General features: G+C 40.5%; 1 protein-coding gene across 6 annotated transcripts in view; it reads right to left on the bottom strand.

Moving 5' to 3' along the window:
• Positions 1 to 21,066, bottom strand: part of FLNB (filamin B) — a 353,424-nt gene that overhangs the window by 36,581 nt on the left and 295,777 nt on the right. For 4 of the 6 annotated variants that reach the window (XM_068253736.1, XM_068253731.1, XM_068253732.1 and 1 more), the window contains 8 exons: positions 17,376 to 17,565; positions 12,157 to 12,404; positions 9,241 to 9,315; positions 7,511 to 7,613; positions 6,632 to 6,772; positions 5,502 to 5,630; positions 5,182 to 5,355; positions 3,277 to 3,435 (listed from right to left, as the gene is read on the bottom strand). In XM_068253736.1, coding sequence (XP_068109837.1) covers positions 3,277 to 3,435; positions 5,182 to 5,355; positions 5,502 to 5,630; positions 6,632 to 6,772; positions 7,511 to 7,613; positions 9,241 to 9,315; positions 12,157 to 12,404; positions 17,376 to 17,565 — 1,219 coding nt within the window. The remainder of the gene's footprint in view (positions 1 to 3,276; positions 3,436 to 5,181; positions 5,356 to 5,501; positions 5,631 to 6,631; positions 6,773 to 7,510; positions 7,614 to 9,240; positions 9,316 to 12,156; positions 12,405 to 17,375; positions 17,566 to 21,066) is intronic. The other 2 variants (XM_068253733.1, XM_068253734.1) reach the window with 1 other exon arrangement.

Below are 21,066 nucleotides of genomic sequence, written 5' to 3'. Positions count from 1 at the left end.
GCTCCCAGACTCATCTTATTACACTCACTCTGTCTATCTCTGATGGAGCAGAACTGGCTCTGCAGACTTCTCCAGCAACACTACAGAGCACCTGAATAGGGACTGTCCACAAATATTTGTCTGCAAAACTTTGTAGGATTCCATATCAGTGGCTGAGCAGATGCAGACATTAGAACAATTGTACAGAGAGCAGAACGTTTTTTCTCCATGCCCTTAGTTGTCAGTCTCTCAGGACGGGGCCCCCCTGCAGCAGCATCCCTTGCAGGGTCTATTGTTACGCCCCTGCTTACCAGCAGTCTGTACATATGCAAAAAACAATGCAGTGGTGATGGGAGTCTCCAAGTTTCTAATCTCTCTAAACCCCCTCCCTCTCCCACCTCAAATTCCGCATACACCTATGCCTATTTTTGGGCTTGGCAGCCTTCCTCACACATCTGTGATTGACTGTTTGCACATCAGATTCGGACATTCCTGCTTAAAGTCCATTCTCTCCCTGTGATAGTGTCCTATCACACCTGATTTGGAAGGGACCATTTGAAGTTGATTCAGCATACAATTATTATTGATATTGTTGATTTATAAAGTGCCAATACATGGGGCGCATAATAATACAGAAAATGGTGTACAACAAATATAGAAACTGGTACAAAATACAGAATTGGTAGACAGAGTAATTACAGTGACAAATTAAACATGATGAATACAATGTATAATAAATTCCAAGACACAAAAGGGTAAGAGGGCACTGCCCTTGCGAGCTTAGGTTCACATCTGCTCCACATACCTCAATGCCCCTGACCAACATCTACAGCTTTAAAATGTAGAAGGCCTGTGCAGTCTTTATATATTGCAACGTTCCTGTGCAAACAAGAGATTCCATGGTAATTATACCCCCCCCCCCCCTCCCAAAAAGGAAGCCATGCTGTACAGGGAATCATCAAAACAGGTCAAGTATGCTTCAAAAACAGAACCCTGAGCAGTTGATTTATGAGTCAGTATAACTCTGACCTCAGTCCTATCCAAAAACTGAAACCCGCTGCAGTTCGATTTTAAAGAAAATCTGTCAAAGCAATACATTCACACAAAAAAGTAATTGCCACCTTTTCTAGCTGGGCCCATAGTTATGAGACAATAAGGTATTTTCTTATCCTTGCCATAGACATCACTAAATGGCAGATAGTGAAAGAATACACCTGTCCTCAAGGAAATTTTGCATAAGACTAGCTCAAATATACAGTGGTGTGAAAAACTATTTGCCCCCTTCTTGATTTCTTATTCTTTTGCATGTTTGTCACACTTAAATGTTTCTGCTCATCAAAAACCGTTAACTATTAGTCAAAGATAACATAATTGAACACAAAATGCAGTTTTAAATGATGGTTTTTATTATTTAGTGAGGAAAAAAAACCTCAAAATCTACATGGCCCTGTGTGAAAAAGTGATTGCCCCCCTTGTTAAAAAATAACTTAACTGTGGTTTATCACACCTGAGTTCAATTTCTGTAGTCACCCCCAGGCCTGATTACTGCCACACCTGTTTCAATCAAGAAATCACTTAAATAGGAGCTATCTGACACAGAGAAGTAGACCCAAAGCACCTCAAAAGCTAGACATCATGCCAAGATTCAAAGAAATTCAGGAACAAATGAGAACAAAAGTACTGTAATTGAGATCTATCAGTCTGGTAAAGGTTATAAAGCCATTTCTAAAGCTTTGGGACTCCAGCGAACCACAGTGAGAGCCATTATCCACAAATGGCAAAAACATGGAACAGTGATGAACCTTCCCAGGAGTGGCTGGCTGACCAAAATTACCCCAAGAGCGCAGAGAAAACTCATCCGAGAGGCCACAAAAGGCCCCAGGACAACATCTAAAGAACTGCAGGCCTCACTTGCCTCAATTAAGGTCAGTGTTCACAACTCCACCATAAGAAAGAGACTGGGCAAAAACGGCCTGCATGGCAGATATCCAAGGCGCAAACCACTTTTAAGCAAAAAGAACATTAAGGCTCGTCTCAATTTTGCTAAAAAAAACATCTCAATGATTGCCAAGACTTGTGGGAAAATACCTTGTGGACCGCCGAGACAAAAGTTGAACTTTTTGGAAGGTGCGTGTTCTGTTAAATCTGTCGTAGAAGTAATACAGCATTTCAGCAAAAGAACATCATACCAACAATAAAATATGGTGGTGGTAGTGTGATGGTCTGGGGTTGTTTTGCTGCTTCAGGACCTGGAAGGCTTGCTGTGATAGATGGAACCATGAATTCTACTGTCTACCAAAAAATCCTGAAGGAGAATGTCCGGCCATCTGTTCGTCAACTTAAGCTGAAGTGATCTTAGGTGCTGCAGCAGGACAATGACCCAAAAGACACCAGCAAATCCACCTCTGAATGGCTGAAGAAAAAAAAAATGAAGACTTTGGAGTGGCCTAGTCAAAGCCCTGACCTGAATCCTATTGAGATGTTGTGGCATGACCTTAAAAAGGCAGTTCATGCTAGAAAACCCTCAAATAAAGCTGAATTACAAAAATTCTGCAAAGATGAGTGGGCCAAAATTCCTCCAGAGCGCTGTAAAAGACTTGTTGCAAGTTATCGCAAACGCTTGATTGCAGTTATTGCTGCTAAGGGTGGCCCAACCAGTTATTAGGTTCAGGGGGCAATTTCTTTTTCACACAGGGCCATGTAGGTTTTGAGTTTTTTTTCTCACTAAATAATAAAAACCATCATTTAAAACTGCATTTTGTGTTCAATTATGTTATCTTTAACTAATGGTTAACGGTTTTTGATGAGCAGAAACATTTAAGTGTGACAAACATGCAAAAGAATAAGAAATCAGGAAGGGGGCAAATAGTTTTTCACACCACTGTACATGACTGGCATGGTCAAGTGTTTCTGTTTATGTCTGAGGAGACATGCAAAGCTTTAGGAAAGTACTGCTTGCTGGGAGACGCTACACATTATTTGGAAGGGGAGACGAGAGCCAAACAATATTTCGAACCTGTCCCAGCAAATGTGTCATCCGAGGTAGGTTAGCCAACAAGACATCTGCCAAACCCATAGACATAAGATCACCGCCAATTTGACTAGATTGTATCATCTCAACCTATGGCAGTTTTAGAGAGGGTGAAGTAGAGGCTCAATGTTTTTTTACTAGCTGCTTCCATTTTTGTATTAGAATCAAAAAATAGCTTGAACTAAACCTGGCATACATAAGAATTTAATAAAAAGTGTCTCTTCTAGTATTAGTACTAGTATTCTAGTATTAGGATTTGTGCTTACCAATATGGTTATTTGGAAGTCTTTTCAGGAGACATGGCTCATCATGACCAGATGGTGCCTTAATACTGGCTGTCAGCAGGCTGAGGTCAGTCTCCTTAATATCCAACAGGAAATCAGCTGTGGAGCCCAGCTTAACTTGGGAACGTCTTCTGTTGTCATCTACAAAGCATGATGGATGACATCACTCCACTAATCAAACACACAAGCTAAACATACATTATGCATATTGAACTCATTAGGTCTTGATAAAGCCCCTATGGCTGGGCGAAACAAACGTCGACCATGACTCCTCCACACCTCCTGTACATCCTCCACTGTATGCTGAGCTGAATGGACTGATAAGTATTTTGTACTTTTTTATTGCTGCTGTTTTTTCTAAGAAGATTGCTGGTCTAAAGTTTATGGAATTTTTATTGCTACAAGTGAGTTGCTCCTGGTTTCTTTACCTCTTTGTGGAATGACGATTTGTATGCATTTCTTACTGGATGTTGCACCACTTGGAGGATAGTACTAATGACTAACAGGCAGCAATCTGGTGTGCACTCTTCCTTTTATCTTTTGAAATGAATACATTATGCACATTGAGCTATACAGTCATGTAAATCAGATGCAAAAGTACAATAATCACCATTATATGTTCACAGCTTCTACTGGCCAAACATGGGCTCTGGAATCAAAGGACAGCTGGATCTCCTTACAGGTCTTTGGTTGTTAGGTCATCTACAAAGTTTCATTAAGCTTTGATGTCCTACACATCTGAATGCTTGATTTAATATATATAAAAAACAATGTATATGATGCAGATCTAAATTACAGTAGCAGGCCCAGGAAGATGTAAACATGCTGTGCAGTAATAATGTGAATGTTAAACGGGGAACCGTTGAAATGGGTAATTTAGGTAAACTCTGAAAGCTGCTACTATGGAACTGTATTCTTTAAACTGCAAATTCTGGTGGCCCAGCTGACCAGAGCATAACAATAAAACGTGAACCCCCCCAGCCCCCGGCAAACATTACATTATGGTGACACCTATTTATAGATGGACACAATGGAATGTTTATTGGGGTGGGCATTATAGGGGCACTTGTTCAAAGAGGGAGAATATGAGGACACTGGTTTATGGCGGGGAGGAGTAGGGATGGGTGTGGAAACCAACTGCTTTCTTGGTCCCTGTTGGAAAGAATTTCCCCCACTCCATTTTTTCTCAAAACAGTCATAAATGAAAGGATGTAAAGTAATTGCCAATAGGGACACCAACAGCAATTAACTCCCTTTTTTTTCTACAGTTAGATAGCGTTATAAATCTGTTTGCATCCCTGACAGGTGATGTCCTCACTTCCTGTTTTCCCCATAGGCATCAAAAGGACAAGAAGTGATAGTAACTTCCAAAAAGTGTATACGGGTAAAGGGAAGGTACTGTCATGAAAGAGCCCTACCATATTAAATAGCAGAGGGCCAAATTAATTATGATACCAATATTCCCCACATGTAGCTGTATGCTAGCTAACATATGTTATAATTACACATGTACCTGGAATTAGGCTGTACACAGAATAAGTCCATAGCAGGGTGGGGAGTTGAGTAGGAAATGTAAAAACCGTTTGAAAGTGTTGAACAGTAAATATTACAGTTTGAGTTTGATGGTTTCTGCAGAACCCAAATGGAGTTGTAAATGTAGATATATTGGAGGCTTATATAATGCTTATCTCCTAGTACTTCCTGGATGATCTCACAGACTAGGCTTCATTCACACTATGTCCACTTCTGTTCGCTTTGTATCAGCACATCAATGTTACAGATTGATATATGTTGCTGAAAAGCAGACAGAAGCACACTAATGTGAATGGGGCCCTTGTCTTCCAACCACAGTGAGCACAAGCTCATTAAGAACAAGAGCTACTATACCGGTAATTTTGGCAATGAAGGGGCTTCCAGCAATATGAGTGTCATTGTATTTCACCAGGATGCTATAGTCCCCAGGTAGTGTTGGCAGATAGGTGACAGTGCAGGTCCCATCCTTGTTATCAATGCAGCTGATCTCTGCTTTTGAGGGGCCTTCAATAGCAAGATCCAGACCACCTGAATTAGGGGTTAGAATAAAATAACAATATTTCAGTAATAATAATAGATGACAAAAAAAATTACATTTGTTAAAACATTTTAAGAGGAGACAGAGAGTATTCAACTTATATACAATGCAGAGTATAAGATATAAAGCTCAGCACCTTCTCCAGCATCCTCTGTAATAATGGTGAATGTAGCTGGCTTGTTGGCAACACCATAAATTAAACCAGGCCCGAACGCTGAAACGCTTCCTGTGTTGGGATAATTAACGTAGAACTGCAATGGGCTCTCTGCAAAGCAAGATAACATTGTAGTGTTTTTAATACATTAGGAAAATGCACTCACCTATAAGAACTAAAGACAAGGAAAAACATGTATGCATTATAGCAAATATACTAAATAAGTCTCTGCTATAACAACAAACAACAACAAATAACATTTGTAAAGTGCTTTTCTTCCGTAGGACTCAAAGCGCATAAGCATGGCTCAGACCAATAATTGGTTGATTGATTAATTGTGGTACAGAGGAAGAACTCTATAAGTCCGGAAATGCCAGGCTAAACAGGTGGCTTTTCAGTCTGGATTTGAATAATTCCAGGGATGGGGCTGTCTTTACTGGGTGTGGTAGCGAGTTCCCAGGGTAGGGGCAGCATGACAGAAAGCTCTGGCTCCAAAGGTTTTGAGGTGCACTCTGGGAGTGACCAAGTTTATGGAATTTGCTGATCTGAGGTTGGGAGAGGTGTGGTGCAGTTTCAGTAAGTCCTTCATGTATCCAGGGATCAAATTGTGCAAGGATTTCAATGTCAATAGTCCAATCTTGAAGAGTATTCTCCATAATATAGTAATATAAAGTATTATTGATTCTGCTTCCTTAATAGAAATGTTTGTAGTGTAATGAATGGTTCAGGCTGGCGAAGATAATATTTAATAAAAGTTTATATATGTAGACAGAGGGATATTACTTGTTAGTCAAGCACATGATTTACAGCCAATATGAGACTCATCAATTAATATCAAAATCAACAGGTCTTTACTTGCTTATGCTTTTTTTGTGTGTTTACTAGGAGGGAGATGCAAACCTGGTAAAAGACAAACTCAAATATCGTAAAAGAACTGCATCTACCACTAGGTGGCAGCATTATTTTTGCCTTAGGAAGTACAGTTGATATGAGTAAACACCTGTAGGAAAGTAGCGTGAATCCCCTGGTCCTGAGTGGTTTTATTATAAAGGGTTTTTTTTGAGAATAATATATAGTCTTTTCACCATCCCTAGAAGCAATAGCAGCAGTACCTGGTATGTGTGTTCCATCACATTTGATATGTAACTCATGCAGTCCAGTCTCTGTGGGAACATATCGCACAGACACAGTACCATCTTTGTTGTCCACAATATCTGCAGGTGCGGTTTTCCCTGATGGCATATGAACTTCCCCTAGACAGCAAGCAGAAAGAAATGGTTATCTCACAGATTGCATAGCACATAGATCAATCAGTGCTGTATATTATGATATATTTATAGAGTCAAAACTCCAGGCAAAATTTGTGTTTATTTCAGATAAGGCAGGAGAACCTATCCTCTGTTCTTCATTGATGTCTTCTTCATTCAGATCCCTTAAATTCTTACCATATTAATTACATGATAAGAGTACCCAGTTAAGTTATGGACACCTAAACCATCAGGATTTTATGAAGCAGACAATAGGAAACCTAACACCCCCCCTCCCCCAGAAAAAAAAAAAAAAAAAACATATGAACACTGCAAAATACAGTATTGGCAGGCAAGCATTGGGTTATCGCACGCCTGTGGTCCTTAAATATACAATACTATTAATCCAACTTAAGTAACGTAGAAATCCCTATGTGTCAGCTGAAATTATCATTTCTGATTACTGTGGCCATGAGATTGAGGTTTTCTGTTGCAGTTCTCATTGGAGAGCCTAATGATGAACTGAGTAGTATAACCCTGTATAATAATGAGCAACATCATTCAGGTCCCAAATGCCACAGATGGCTGGCCTCATGGAAGTGTAAAGTAGTAGGGTGTGTCTGCTGTACTGCCGTCATGTGTGGTAAAGAGAAAAGACAAAATGGAAAGTGTTCACTGGATACATTTAAAACCACAATTTCCATCCTGCCTGTGAATTTGTAGTAACAATGCAGTCACTCCCACCTGTTATTTCTCCTGTTCTGACAGCAAATGGGATGACTAGATCAAAAGGTCTAAATCCCATTCCATTCATTGATTCAACAGGAGCGTAGGCAGTTTCTGATACCTGAAAGTAAAAACGTGACATCAGTGAAGGAGTAACAGAACAAGTAAGAGGCAGACAGGAGATTACACAAATAGTCTGTGAGTTATGCAGGTGAAGCATGCATGAATCCATGTTTTGGTGGCTCTTAGAACTGCACACTTATAAACCGTAAAATATTTGCACAGTGTTTCCTTCTGGGGCTAGGAAGGTCATTTAATTCACTTATTTCACATCTATAAAGCAACAGAGCAGCTACTTGTTACAGTTGCCAGCTGCAAAATGGCGGGAGAAAAGCATGGCCTTAGCACAGTAATAATACAAAATAATATCTCAACAGCCCATTACAGTGGCAACGAAATTAACAAATTTGTTTCCCCCCAAAAATGTAATACTGAATAATAAGGATATTGAAAATATTTTAACAAGAGATTTTTAGAAGTGTTCAATTAATTATTCTGCTTGATCTGGGACTATGAATCTGATTGGCCACTATGATGTTGATGACCAATTCATCAGCCTATGAATGCTTTGTTTAGTGAATGGATGCCACCTGCCCATGAATGCCAAGCACACAGTGTACTTGCAAAATCACTCCATGAATATCGAAGGCAAATATATAAAAATCAATTTTCATGTGCTAAAGGTGAGAAACATCAGAAGCTTCGGCCGAAGCAGTGAAATCTGAAAAAAGAAAGTGATTTATCTTCTTAAAGGTGCAGAAGAACAGATGATGTAACAGTGGTCGCATAGTGAGTGTCACCATCATTGTGGAGTTTAGTAATCATGATTTTAAGGAACAAAAACAAGTAGAATGTGGAATGGATGGGGAAGTCGTGCAAGGCAGCATACAGGGTTTTCAATCAAAGAAAGTACCTTGTAAGCGTTATTTGAGTAACGCCATCAATATGGAATTCTCTAAGTGGAGTGACAAAGGGTTTACCTCCATGCAAGGCCTTTACTGCATTCAGAGGCATTTTGGGGAAGCTCAAGCTAACATTTACACTGGTTTAAGTAAATTACATGTATACTGAGATGAGAATCTGCTGGAAGGATGCAGAAATGAGCATCCAGTTTTCTACTAGATCCTCCCCAAAACTCTCTTAACATTATCATTAGCAGACCAATAAGCTGAGCTTGGCTGCCACTAGGGTCCCTGAAAGCAGTAACAACCTGTCAGGGGATAAAACCTATCAACGCCACTGAAAATAGAGTTGGCCAATAGAGGTTGGCCCCACTTAACTGCAGGTGTTCTGTGCTTTCACTTAAAACAGGTGCAAGTATGGCTTTTTCCGAAGCCGACCTCCAGCAACTGACAAAAATGTCATCCTTGCTACACGTCTTGACAGAGGCAAGGAGGAATGAAAGCAGGGGGATTACTTGCAGTTGTTTCAAGAGGCAACCTAAGAAAAATCTTGTAGAAACTGCAGCTGTCAAAGAATAAAGTCCTGATTTGGTTTTGATTTTTTTAGCAACTGAAAACAACAAATTCTGAAATCAAATATGAGAAATAATAAATAAAATAAAGATAATGATCAGTGTGGGCAGGAATGGTGCAAGCAATCCCAAGAAGCAGCAATGTCACTCTCTGCAATGGAAGAAACATGGAAAGAAGGTGGATTGGTCATATGGAAATTGAAAGCATAAATACCACCGGTTCATAGCCTGGAGGCAAGGCACTAACAGATTGCTGCTGCTGGGACACTACTGGGCCTTCATCTGTAGCCTGGTGTTGTGGGACAAAATGGTTAAAGAAAAAAACGTGTTGCATTAATGGTCACAGAGAAAGTAATGGACAGTATATAGCTGGAACAAAGATCCAAAGACACTCAGCTACATTTTATTTGAAACAAATGTGATGCAAATCCAGGTAAGTAAAATAGGACGTGTGCTGAAAAAAATACATAGTCTTGTGTTACCTACAGTGAGACCAGCATGTCTACATTATAATGTGTTCCAGCGACTAGAAAGAGATGCAACAAATGGAACTGAAAATATAGTGGGATAGGAATCCCTTTTGGTCAGTGTAGTCCTCCATCACATTAAAATGATGGACTAATAGTGCTCTACAACTTTTATATTAGTTTGATCTCATATACTGTTGCATTCATATGGCTGCTCTACACAGTGGTAGTGGGAATCAACAGTCACATGACCTCCATGCCATAAAAAGAATAGAAATTAGTGCACATCAACAAAGGCAGCCCTATCAGATCACCCACCTAGTGATGATCTTAATCTACAAATTACGATTGCGTAAAATGTCACGTAAAAGTTTGCAATTATGGCCACACAATTACAATTAGGAATTTCAATTGATTGTGTGTATTCCAGCTGTAATTTTATGTAATGACATGTAATTTAGAGTCATTTCGTGCCAACTTAAATAGCAAACCTTGTTACCCTACATATGTTAAGAGTAATAGTGGGAACAAGCCAAAATACATTATTTTAAAAAAAGATTTTTTTCAAATCGATCCTGTCATTTATGAGAAAATCAATTTTAAAAATGCTAAGGAAAAAAAATGTAACCACTTTATCCACCAGTACAGTATATCTACGTCCTCTGTAACTTCATCTAAGCCATGAGTCAGTAGATATACGTCTTGTAGCAGAAGCAGTGCTGTGCAGGTTTGGGCTTGCTCCTGTGCACATTTCTGGCACTATCTGATGCAGCACCAATTGGTGAACGGGAATATATGTTTCCTGAGCTAATGAGATTGATTTTTACTATTAAAAATACTTTTATTTTCTCAGTTCATAGTGAAAAATACACTCTGTAGCATTATCTCAGAATCAAATATCTTCATCATAAATTGTGACAGTAACATAATCGAAGTTTTGTGATAAGCGGGAAGAATAGCCAAACAAAATTTATGATTTTTTATCTACAATAGCACTTTATATTTTTAAAACTGGAATTGGTAAAATTGAGAAATAATGTGTTTTTTCTATTTTTTCCTTGTTTTCCCATTAAAATTCATAGAAAAAATTGTTCGAGGGAAAAAATGGCATAAAATGAAAGCCTAGTTTGTCTTGAAAAAAACAATATATATTTAATATATGTGTCATAAATAGGGATAAAGTTATTTTTGATTAAATAAGGATATAGCTAAACTGTCAAAACTGCTCTGGTCCATAGGTGGGAAACAAGGTCTGGATGCGAAGTGGTTAAATTCAGAAAAATCATACTTTAAAAACCATTTTTCCTTTGCATTTTTAAAATCTATTTTCTAAACAACTACAGGGTCTTTTTGTCCCCACTATTCTTCTAAAAATATGTCACAATTTTGTTGACAATAGCATGTATTGGGGGGGCCTTGACATTAACGGCTAAAATCGGCACGAAATTAAAAGAAAATTACGCAAAATTACAAATGGATTACATGAAATCAATTTAAGAAATAGTAATTATGCATGGGCGTAATCATGAAAATTGACGCAAAATTTTGCATAATCGTAATTAGTGGTTTATGATCATCACTACTGAATACTGCACATAAAAACGCTCTGCTGTGTTTCAGTTTTATCTGCTGCATGAATTGACTAAAGAACAATTTGGGCAATGAAACTGATAAGCCTTCCAAACAAAGCAATGCCTCTTTTCCACGTATGGCAGAACTGCTTGTTTGCCTATCCGTTCAGCCACAAGCCCCATTCGGCTGAAATAACATTCACCAGGTGGTGAAAAACCATCTAATGTTGCATCTGAGCACAGCAACCGCCATGTTCAGATGCATCTCCCTGGGGAGGCATCTCCAGCTGCTTGTGGAAAAGATGCTTAATGCTGGGTAAACGCGGTAAGATTTTCCATGCGATTTTGTGACTCGATCGTTTTTCCCACACGATTCTCCACTTGATTCTCTTATCTTCATCCGTTTTCCTTAACTTTTTCTATTCACTGCTATGAGAAATCGAGCGCGGAAATGATCAGGTGCAATTTCGGACAAGACGGATTTTATCAATCGGATCCATCTATCGCACGGAAAATCGTACCGTGTGTATTAGGCATAAAACAATGTCAATTAATCCTCCTAGCAACCTTTCATCAAAAACTTGTTTGTCCCTATAAATGAGTGTTTACAGTGTAGCTAATCTGCTGGAGCAGATGGGGAATTTTGATTATAGTTTCACTTTAAGTGAAGTAACTTTGTGTGAAGTTATGCTATTTTTTTTTTCTTTACCTGAAGGAATTTACAACTGGCTTTGGGGAAAGTACAATAAATGTATGCGTTTCAGCAAGGTTTCTTTTTTTCAGCTGCCATTGTATGCTGTGTGAACAGTGTCAACTTCTTGCTATGGGGTTTATACATTTTTAGTTACCGGTATGTTGTAGATATTTGGAATGTTTGAATGTGCGTTATATGTATTATGTCACTGAATGTGCAGTATAACTTAATGTGCTTGTCTTTGTATGAATGCCGTCTCTCTATTGGTTTGTGTCACTCCTGATGCTTTTGTCCATCTGTTTACATTGTACAGTGATCAAACCCATTTAGAAAGAGACCTTACAGACTAGATGTATACACTAAGCCGTATTGAACAGGAACACAAATCACAGGCTTACCATGACAGTGAATGGGCTGTTGGGAATGTCCACCCCACCAAAGCGGACATGGATAACATAGGGGCCCGTCTTAGCAGTAGTATAGAAAATGTCATAGGTGCCATCTTCATTCTCAATGACATCTGCTTCAGTTTCCAGCCCATCGGGATCCAGAATGCTGCAAGTGACTTTCCCTTTCCCAGCAGTTGTGGCATCAACCACAAAGCCGACCTCCTCACCAGTCTTCACCGCAGGCTGGATACCAGGGCCTGGGACACATGGAAAGGTCACATACACAGGACTTTCTCAAGATTGCTATGCTACTAATACAAGCTTAGAAGCCATAATCTTAATGTTAAAACAATGAATGACCTCAGGGAAGATGTTACATTTTAGTTAAAGAGGAATCGTCGCAAAAATCTTAAAATTGAAAACACATACAAATAAGAAGTACATTTCTTCCTGAGTAAAAATGAGCTATAATTTACTTTTCTCCTATGTTGCTGTCACTTACAGTAAGTAGTAGAAATCTGACACTACTGACAGATTTTGGACTAGCCCATCTTCTCATAGGGGGGTTCTCAGGGTTTTCTTTATTTTTAAAAGCACTTAGTGAATGGCAGTTGCTCCGTCCAACCGCCAAAATAGTGTGCAGTGAGCAGCATCTCTGTATAAAGATTTTTCAGGGAATGTCTTTATAAAGAATAAAGGCTATGCTGAGAATCCCCTACGGAGAGATGGACTAGCCCAAAATCTGTCAGTAATGTCAGATTTCTGTTACCTACTGTAAGTGACAGCAACATAGGAGAAAAGTAATTTATGGCTCATTTTACTCTGGAAGAACTTTACTTATTTGTATGTGTTTTAAATGTTAAGATTTTTGTGACAGTTACTCTTTACTTATGTACTGTGTGCTATTCACAAGAAAGGAAACAAAAACACAGGGAAACCAGGAGCCTGTTCCATTGTAGTGAAGAATGTACTGTGTGGAAACCAGGAGCCTGTTCTGGTGTAGTATGTTCTATAACTGCAGAAAATCAAGAATGAGTAGTAGGATACAGGGGTGTAACTACAAATCATGCCCCCCCCCCCATTGTCCATACTCTTTCCTCTTCCCTAACCCTGGAGACCCCTTGGGGTCCCTGTCCAAAGCCTTGGGGCTCATGTTGCAAAGGTCATAAAACAAGTGTGGACATCATAGTCTTCACACTCATAACACATGTAGCCACAAAATAACCTTATCTGAAGGATAGTTCCCTTTATTAGAGGGAGTAAAGTAGTAGTTGGGGCCCCTTTACAGCTCTGGGCCCCCTTGCGGTCGCAGGGCTGCTCCCCTGTAGTTATACCCCTGGATACTCACAAGTCAGGATTGTTTAATCCATTAACCACTATCTGTGCATGCCGGGAAATACCGCCCCCCACTGGGCCGTGTGAGGTTCTTGTGGTTGCAACTCCAAAATATTATACTTTATGGCAATTCGTAAAATAAAGGACCCTTTCTGGAGGGTATGTTCTTAGAGAACTAGTAATGCTGGATACACACTATGAGAGTTTCTGGCCGATTTACTGTCAGATCGATTATTTCCAACATGTTCGATTTGCTTTCCGAACGATTTCCGAGCATTTTCCAGTCGACTTCCTATTAGAGTAAACAGAAATCGATCGGAAAATGCTCGGAAATCGATCGGAAAACAAATCGGACATGTTAGAACTCATTGATCTGACAATAAATCGGCCAGAAAATCTCAGTGTGTACCCAGCATTAGAGGCACCCAAAACATACAAATAAAAAAGCAGCATAGGGTAACATAGAAAAGGGAAACTTGGAAGGTGACCCTTGGGATATTTGGAAAAAAAAAATTATTTCTCACAAAGACGACGCGTTTCACGGCCTAAAGCTGCTTCCTCAGGTCAATAGATCACCTTAAGGGACAAAAAATAGCGTTCAAGTTACAGAACATTGCTAGTTCTAATGAAGCATACAGACTTTATCTTACCTACATGCCTGTTTAGAACTAGCAATGATATGTAACAAGTAGGAGCCTTGAACGCTATTTTTTGTCCCTTACAGGACTCTACTGACCTGAGGAGGAAGCTTTAGGCTGTGAAACACCCTGTCTTTGTGCAAAATAAAGGTTTTTTTTTACCACAATATCTTGAGTGGTCTCCTTTAAGGTAGACCTTTTCTATATTACCCTACACTACTTTTTTATTTGTATGTTTTTGGCACCCCCTACTTGTTAGTACTGTGTCTTATTATATGTTAGACCATTAAAAATAAACCTATGAAAATGAAGTGTTGAAAGAACCTCTTTCTGGGAAGCTTCATAGATTACACCAATATGACTCAGTTGAAGTTTCTGGCTAAGGAGGCATACGTGGTAGTTTTCTGACACCTTAAAAAATCAATTGTGACCATCTAAGGCAAAAAACTAGTGCGAGTGCAGATATGCCTTCAGGTCATGAATAATGTTTGCAATCCATCATGCTGTATGACTATATGAGAAATTATATTTTCTTCCATTTTAGTCCCCGCCACAAGACACCACTTACCACCATATAATAGAATAAGCTTCCTGGCAGAGAGCCAAGCAGTGTGTCTATACAATTATTACTCCTAAACTGTTACCAGAAATGATCACAAGGGATCATTACAGGAAAGTTACTGAAAGTTTGTGATAAGTATGTCCTAAACTCCCTGTAGCATAAAACATATAGTTTTATAAAAATGATTTTGTTTTGAGGCTAAAAAACCTTAGATCAATTTTCTCTGGGCTTTGGTCACATAATCACCCCTGCAGGAGGATTACCAAATCAGATGCACACTGGGATCAATATCTAGTAGTAAGAGATAGTGAGGTTCTCTCCCAGCATGCATCTCAGTCAGCACAGTCCTGTAGGCATAATCATGTGACCACCAGGGAAAATGGAAAGTAGACTTTTTAACTTTCACACAATATTTTTGTTTTGTACTATTGTTAATTACACTACAGGGAGAAAAGGAAATTATTTAAAACAAAGTACCATATTGTTTGGACCATAAGATGCAATTTTTCTCTCCTCAAAACGGGGGAAAACGCCTTATATTGGGAATGTTCAGCTTTTACCTATCCTCTGTCTGTCACCAGCTGCAGTATGCATAAGGTCCCCAACGCCTCCGTCTTTCCGAGTTTACTTGTTGCACTCGTCATGTGCATGATTACTTACATGCTTCCGTCAGTGCAGCGCCTCCCATTGAAGAGCTTGCCACAGCTACTGGCAGAGCCCCATACACTTATCAGGCTTCCCTGCAGCTCATGACCGCCTGTCTAACTGTCACCACCCGCGCCGCTCCCGCTGCTGGTCCTGGGTAGAAGTCATCATTGACGCAGTGCTCCGGCACAGGCCCTCCCCTGGCTGGGACATCGGCATTGCAAGGAGAGGGATGCGCTCCCGCCGCACACTTTCCAGGCTTCCACGCAGCCCATCACTGGCCTTCCAGCTCCGTCACCACTGCCCGGCTTCTGCTGCTGGTCCTGGGGATGCACGCTTTGGTGGCCATGCAGAAGTCACCATTGGCTCAAGCCCTTCCCTGGTGTTTTTTTATGTAGACAAGAGCGGAGATGCAGTGGCGGGGACATCGACGGCGTGATGAGGGGGACAAGCTCTGGATACTACACAAACACAAGCTTCCAAGTATTGGTGGTGGACAACTTGCATGGCATGATAATGTCTGACAGGAGTGATTAGAGTTCATCTTGCTATGGCAGTGTAGGGACTGTAGTTAGTGTAGCAGTGAGTGTAGTTAGCATAGCTGTGAGTGTAGGGAGTGTAGTTAGTCTAGCCGAGTGTTGTGAGGGTATCTATCTGGTAGGGCAAGGGTTAGTGTAGCTGGGAGGCAGCAGAAGTTAGTATAGCTTGGCAGTGTAGCGTAGATTGAGACAGCTTTTGGGGAAAAGGTCCATAAGACGTCCCTGCAACATGGACACACCTGGTTTAGAATACTTTTTTTCCTCTGTTTTTTTGCCCTCTAGAACTTGGTGCGTTTTATAGTCCCTCCGCTCCGTCTTATATTCCAGAAAATATGGTATATGTGCTGACTGTAGAATAAAGATCATCTAAAATTTTAGATGACTAATTTACTGTATTTAGGAAAGCACAATATCATGAAGTCAGGTGGCACACCATCAATCCTTCTTTGCTGGGTGCTTGACCATGGTGGTTGGCAGCCACCAAGTCCAGACTATCGGAAAGGTCAGCCCACTAGTATCAGTGATATCATTTCTGCTCATCAGTGGAATGCATTTTCATCGACATTTGTTTTGAGGCTACGCAGGGTTCCCCTTTAGCCGGGAATGCTATGTACAGTATATCTGCATACATTGCTAAACATGTAGCCAAGAACCCCTCAGAGAAAAGCCATGGGATTAGCCTCACTACACACGGCTAGCATTTAAAGAGGAAGAGAGTTTAATATTCTTGTTGAAAGTAGAAAACACTTTTTTACATAGCTAAAACAAAAACTGGCAATTCACACAGTGACTGCAAATGAAATGGAGATACCAAGTAACATGGGGTGTATGGTTTTGTTTATTTAAATATCTTCCCAGCATATTAAATAGTGTGTGTGTGTGTGTGGGGGGGGGACTGGCCCCCACCCCCTAGAAGTGTACATCACCACAAGGACAACACAACACCACACATGTAGAAAAGAAATAAAGGGAGCAGGTAGAGAGCTCAGGTTACATACATTAATTTGATGGGGCTGTGAGGGATTTCACATAAATAAGTAGTGCAGTAAAACTTAAAAAAGAGCAGAGAGATAGGGTTGCACTCAATCAAAACTCAAAAGAACCCAATACTCAGGCTAATGTAATGGGATTACCTAATGCATTGCCTAGACAGGCTGTGTGGATAAAAGCCAATGTTAGTTTTAGCTGAGGGATAAGTGAGGAATATAGGCTCGGACAAATATGCTAGTTTTCCCTAGTTATGCTACGGACATGTGTGCAGAGAGGCAGCCACATTTGCTCATGAAACATACAGAGGTTCTTGCGTAGGAATTACAACCCAATTTACAACCTGCATGACTGAAAAAAATACAATGTCAAATGAACCAATAAACTCCCTAGGTATCTCATCTTGTAGTTGTTGCCTTTCAGCAAGGATGCAGACTGTACTGTCTCTCCCACCACAATACAAAGAACAGTAACTGCAGATATAAAATGTGCAGTGTTCTCCCTAGTCTGTCCTGACCCTACCTGTTACAGTGCACTTGCTGGCGTCTCCAGAAGGCATGGCCCGAACTCTGTATGGGGAGTAAGGAATGTCATCTCCGCCATATTTCACAGCCACTTGGTAGCGTCCGGTTTTGTCTGGAACGTAAGATACAGCATATGTCCCATCCTTGTTATCCAAGATTTCAGCCTTCTTAGGTTTGCCTTCCTGGTCCTGGAACAAGAAAGAGAATAACATTTCAAATAAACAGATGCATTGAATAAAACCAATTATATTTCCATTATCCAAACAACACCCCTCCCCCACATCAACTGACCGTTTTTTACCAAGGTTGTGCAGAAATTATGTAGAAAGTCTTTCAAAATAGCATATTAATTATTCTTAAGTGGTCGTTCAAGAATCGCTACACACTGCTTCTTCCCAGCCCTAAATCACAGTATAAAGGTGATGCTTTATACACATCTAACTCACCTCCTCCGCTCATATTTCCACATTTTAATGGAGCAGAACGGAAAAGGATTAAGATGCAATGGGGCCCTGGGCAAGATAGCAGTTTTCGCCCATCGCTGATGTTCTCCTGTTTTTTTTTTAGTAAGATTTGTTGAAAGGTTACTATCCATTTGGCTCCTAGACATTCTCCAGGCCCTGGGGAACTGCCTAGGGTTGCCTTGTGGATGATCCGGCTCTAGCTCAACAGAGCCAGAAGTGCTAAATGGAGGACTAGGAGTAAGCAACCAGAGTGATCATGTGACCGACACACTGGACTGATATTTTAAATATGGTTGGAGTGGCTGGATAGTAGCCTGGGCTCTGCCTCTGACATGAGACCTGGGTTCAAATGTCAGCACTTCCTGTTCAGTAAGCCAACAACAATTCAGCAAGGAGTCCTTGGGCTACAATCTCTAACACTGCTACTGCCTACTGAGTGTGCCCTAGGTGCTGCAGCTCAAGCACTTTGAGTCTGTCAGGAGAAAAGGGCAATATAAATGTTATTTGTCTAGTCTGATACTGAAATGACACTCAATTGATCCATACAAGCCTAGGTTTAATATATATAGGATTACTTTGCTGACATCAGCAGCTATGTAACGGTCCTGCTAAAACCCATTTCCATTAGAGGTGTGGACATTATTCTCTTGGGCTTGAGGTGTTCTATAAATATGTCACATGCTGCAGTAGTAAAGTTTTAAATAGGAACCTTAAACCTAGGATTGAACTTTATCCCAATCAGAAACGGATACCCCCTTTCCCAAGAGAAATCTTTACTTTTCACAAATAGATCATCAGGGACATATGTATGGCTGATATTGTGGTGAAACCCCTCTCACAGTATGTTAGGGGTCATGGCCCTGACAGTTTCCAGGCTGTGAACCTCATTGCATTATGGGAAATAACGGCTGTTTACAACAAGCAGTATCTCCCTCTGTGCATATACTGTATATATCCTCTATAATAAAACCCCTGTGTCTCTGCGTCCCGTGTCCGTGTGTGTCCCTGCGTTTGCGCTACTGCGCATGTGCCGCAGGTACACCCTTTGGACAGGGAGCAATACAGCCAGGGGGCGGCTGGATGGACGTGTGCGCGCGCACGCGTGCTGGCAGCGGTGACTGACCTAGCCCGTTTTTAAATGGGCTAAGGTCACTAGTATATACATAAAAATAAGAAAAACTTTTAAGGTGGCCACATACCATACACTTGAAATATCTGTTCAATTCAAGAATAGCAATCAATTTTTCTGACGATTGTAAAAATTTAAAAATCTGACCAATGTACCACACAAACTACACACTTCTGATTTTTACTATAAACACACTTTTAACCTGTTTGAGACCTAATAAAAAGTAACTTTTATTTCATATTAATTAAAATCACATAGCCTATAATACATCCTTTAATATATCATTTCCTTTTATTTTCCTATATATGGATACTGACAATACAGTAGGCAGTGAGTAATTGGTTTCACCCCTGGTGACTCTGCATCAAAGTCGTCCACCTGTACCACACACCTATATTAATTTTTTCCCAATCATAAATAAAATTGAAAGCTCAGAAAAAGTTGATTGGAACTGCACATCAAGTACTGTAATTGACAATTCGTCACACACCATACAATTCTTGTTAAAGTTGGTCTGAAATTTTAAACATGTCCAATCTCTATAAATTGAAAAAAAAACAAACAAAAAAAAAACAACTTGAAATCCGATCGGATTTATCGATCGAAAACAAAGAAAAGCTCTATTTTTCGTGACAACCGATCGTAATAATCGAATTGGCGAAAAATTGGATATTTTAATTGTATGGTGTTTGGCCACCTAGCCATCACATTGCTAGTGTGTGGTTATAGATAATGGCAGTTGGTGCTGTCCGTTTCTTTTTCTTCTCTGCTAGCAGTAAAACTGATGAGTTGCAGGCTCAGGGTGGATCAACACAACATACATGAATTATATGGAGAATATCAATTGTTTCTTACTCTATCTTCTATTTATTAACTTCTTACTTTGCAATTGTAATAGATAGCAGAGATGCCGCCGCAGCGGTGAGTGGCATGGTGGCTGTCTCCGCGTGTCAGCCGGCGGTGGAGGTTGCCTGGTCCTTCTATTGCACATAGACTGAGGGCTACGCGCGAGCGCCAGGCGACAGGACCTTTATGCGAATAAAAGGGGAGTCAGCTGATCGGCCGGTCAGCTGACTCCAGCAGTGCTCCTGATTGGTTGAGTGACTGGGGCGGCGCTGTGGGGCGCTCTTAGTATATATAGGACCTGTCTGTCAGTAGCTCCTCGTCTGCTGTTGCAAATGCTACGTGTTAGCACTCAGACCTTAGTCAGATCCCAAAGTGTGCTAGAACCAGCAGGAGCTGGGGATCCACACTCAGATTCTGTTGATAGCTAAAGTACTAATTGAATTGTATTATTTGTTATGACCTTCTGCTAGCCTTGACTACTCTTCTGCTTACTGATTCTGTGCTTCTGCCTATCTGATCCTGTTGCCGACTCAGCCTGAACACAACTCGGATTTAAGCCTTCTGTCTTTGTACCGTATCTGTCCGTTTGTTGCCGAATCTGCTTGTCGGACTCTCCTGCCCTCACCAGTGAGCCTAGTCCCTGGTGAGGGATTCTCTGTACAGCTTAATCACCTACTCCTCAGGTGACCAGTAGCTGCAGTACAGTCTTAATCACCTGCTCCTCAGGTGATTAGGAGTTGCAGTACAGTCTTGATCTCCTGCTCCTCAGGTGATTACCTGCTGCAGTACAGTCTGAATCACCCGCTCCACGGGTGATCAGTATATGTTGTCTTACTGTGCACCACCTGCTCCTCGGGTGAACTGATTACTAGTTCTTCTGCATCTCCAGCTTGCTGGAGTGCTGATCCCTATGTTCTATAGAGATATCTCCCTCTATCAGCTTCTTTGGGGGAGTTGGTATCTCTATCTGTATTACTGTTGCACCAAACACCTATCTTTACATCTGGTTGTCCTGTGTCTCCCTATACTCGCATTGTTGGTGATTCTGCAGATCACCACATAATCAGGTATAGTATCTGTATTATTGGTGATACTGCAGATCACCAATAATCAGAAAATCTGTTCTTGCTGACACCAATCGTTACAGCAATGTATTTATATTAAATCAATACATTGCAAAGTAAGAAGTTAATACTTCTTACTATGTTTTGGTAGTTCAGCTTCAAAACTAAAGAAAGGTTCGCTTGTTC

Source organism: Hyperolius riggenbachi, chromosome 9, assembly GCF_040937935.1.
Source record: "Hyperolius riggenbachi isolate aHypRig1 chromosome 9, aHypRig1.pri, whole genome shotgun sequence".
NCBI lineage: Eukaryota > Metazoa > Chordata > Amphibia > Anura > Hyperoliidae > Hyperolius > Hyperolius riggenbachi.
The sequence above is the reverse complement of the archived record's forward strand: the minus strand, read 5'-3'. Positions and strand labels throughout refer to the sequence as shown.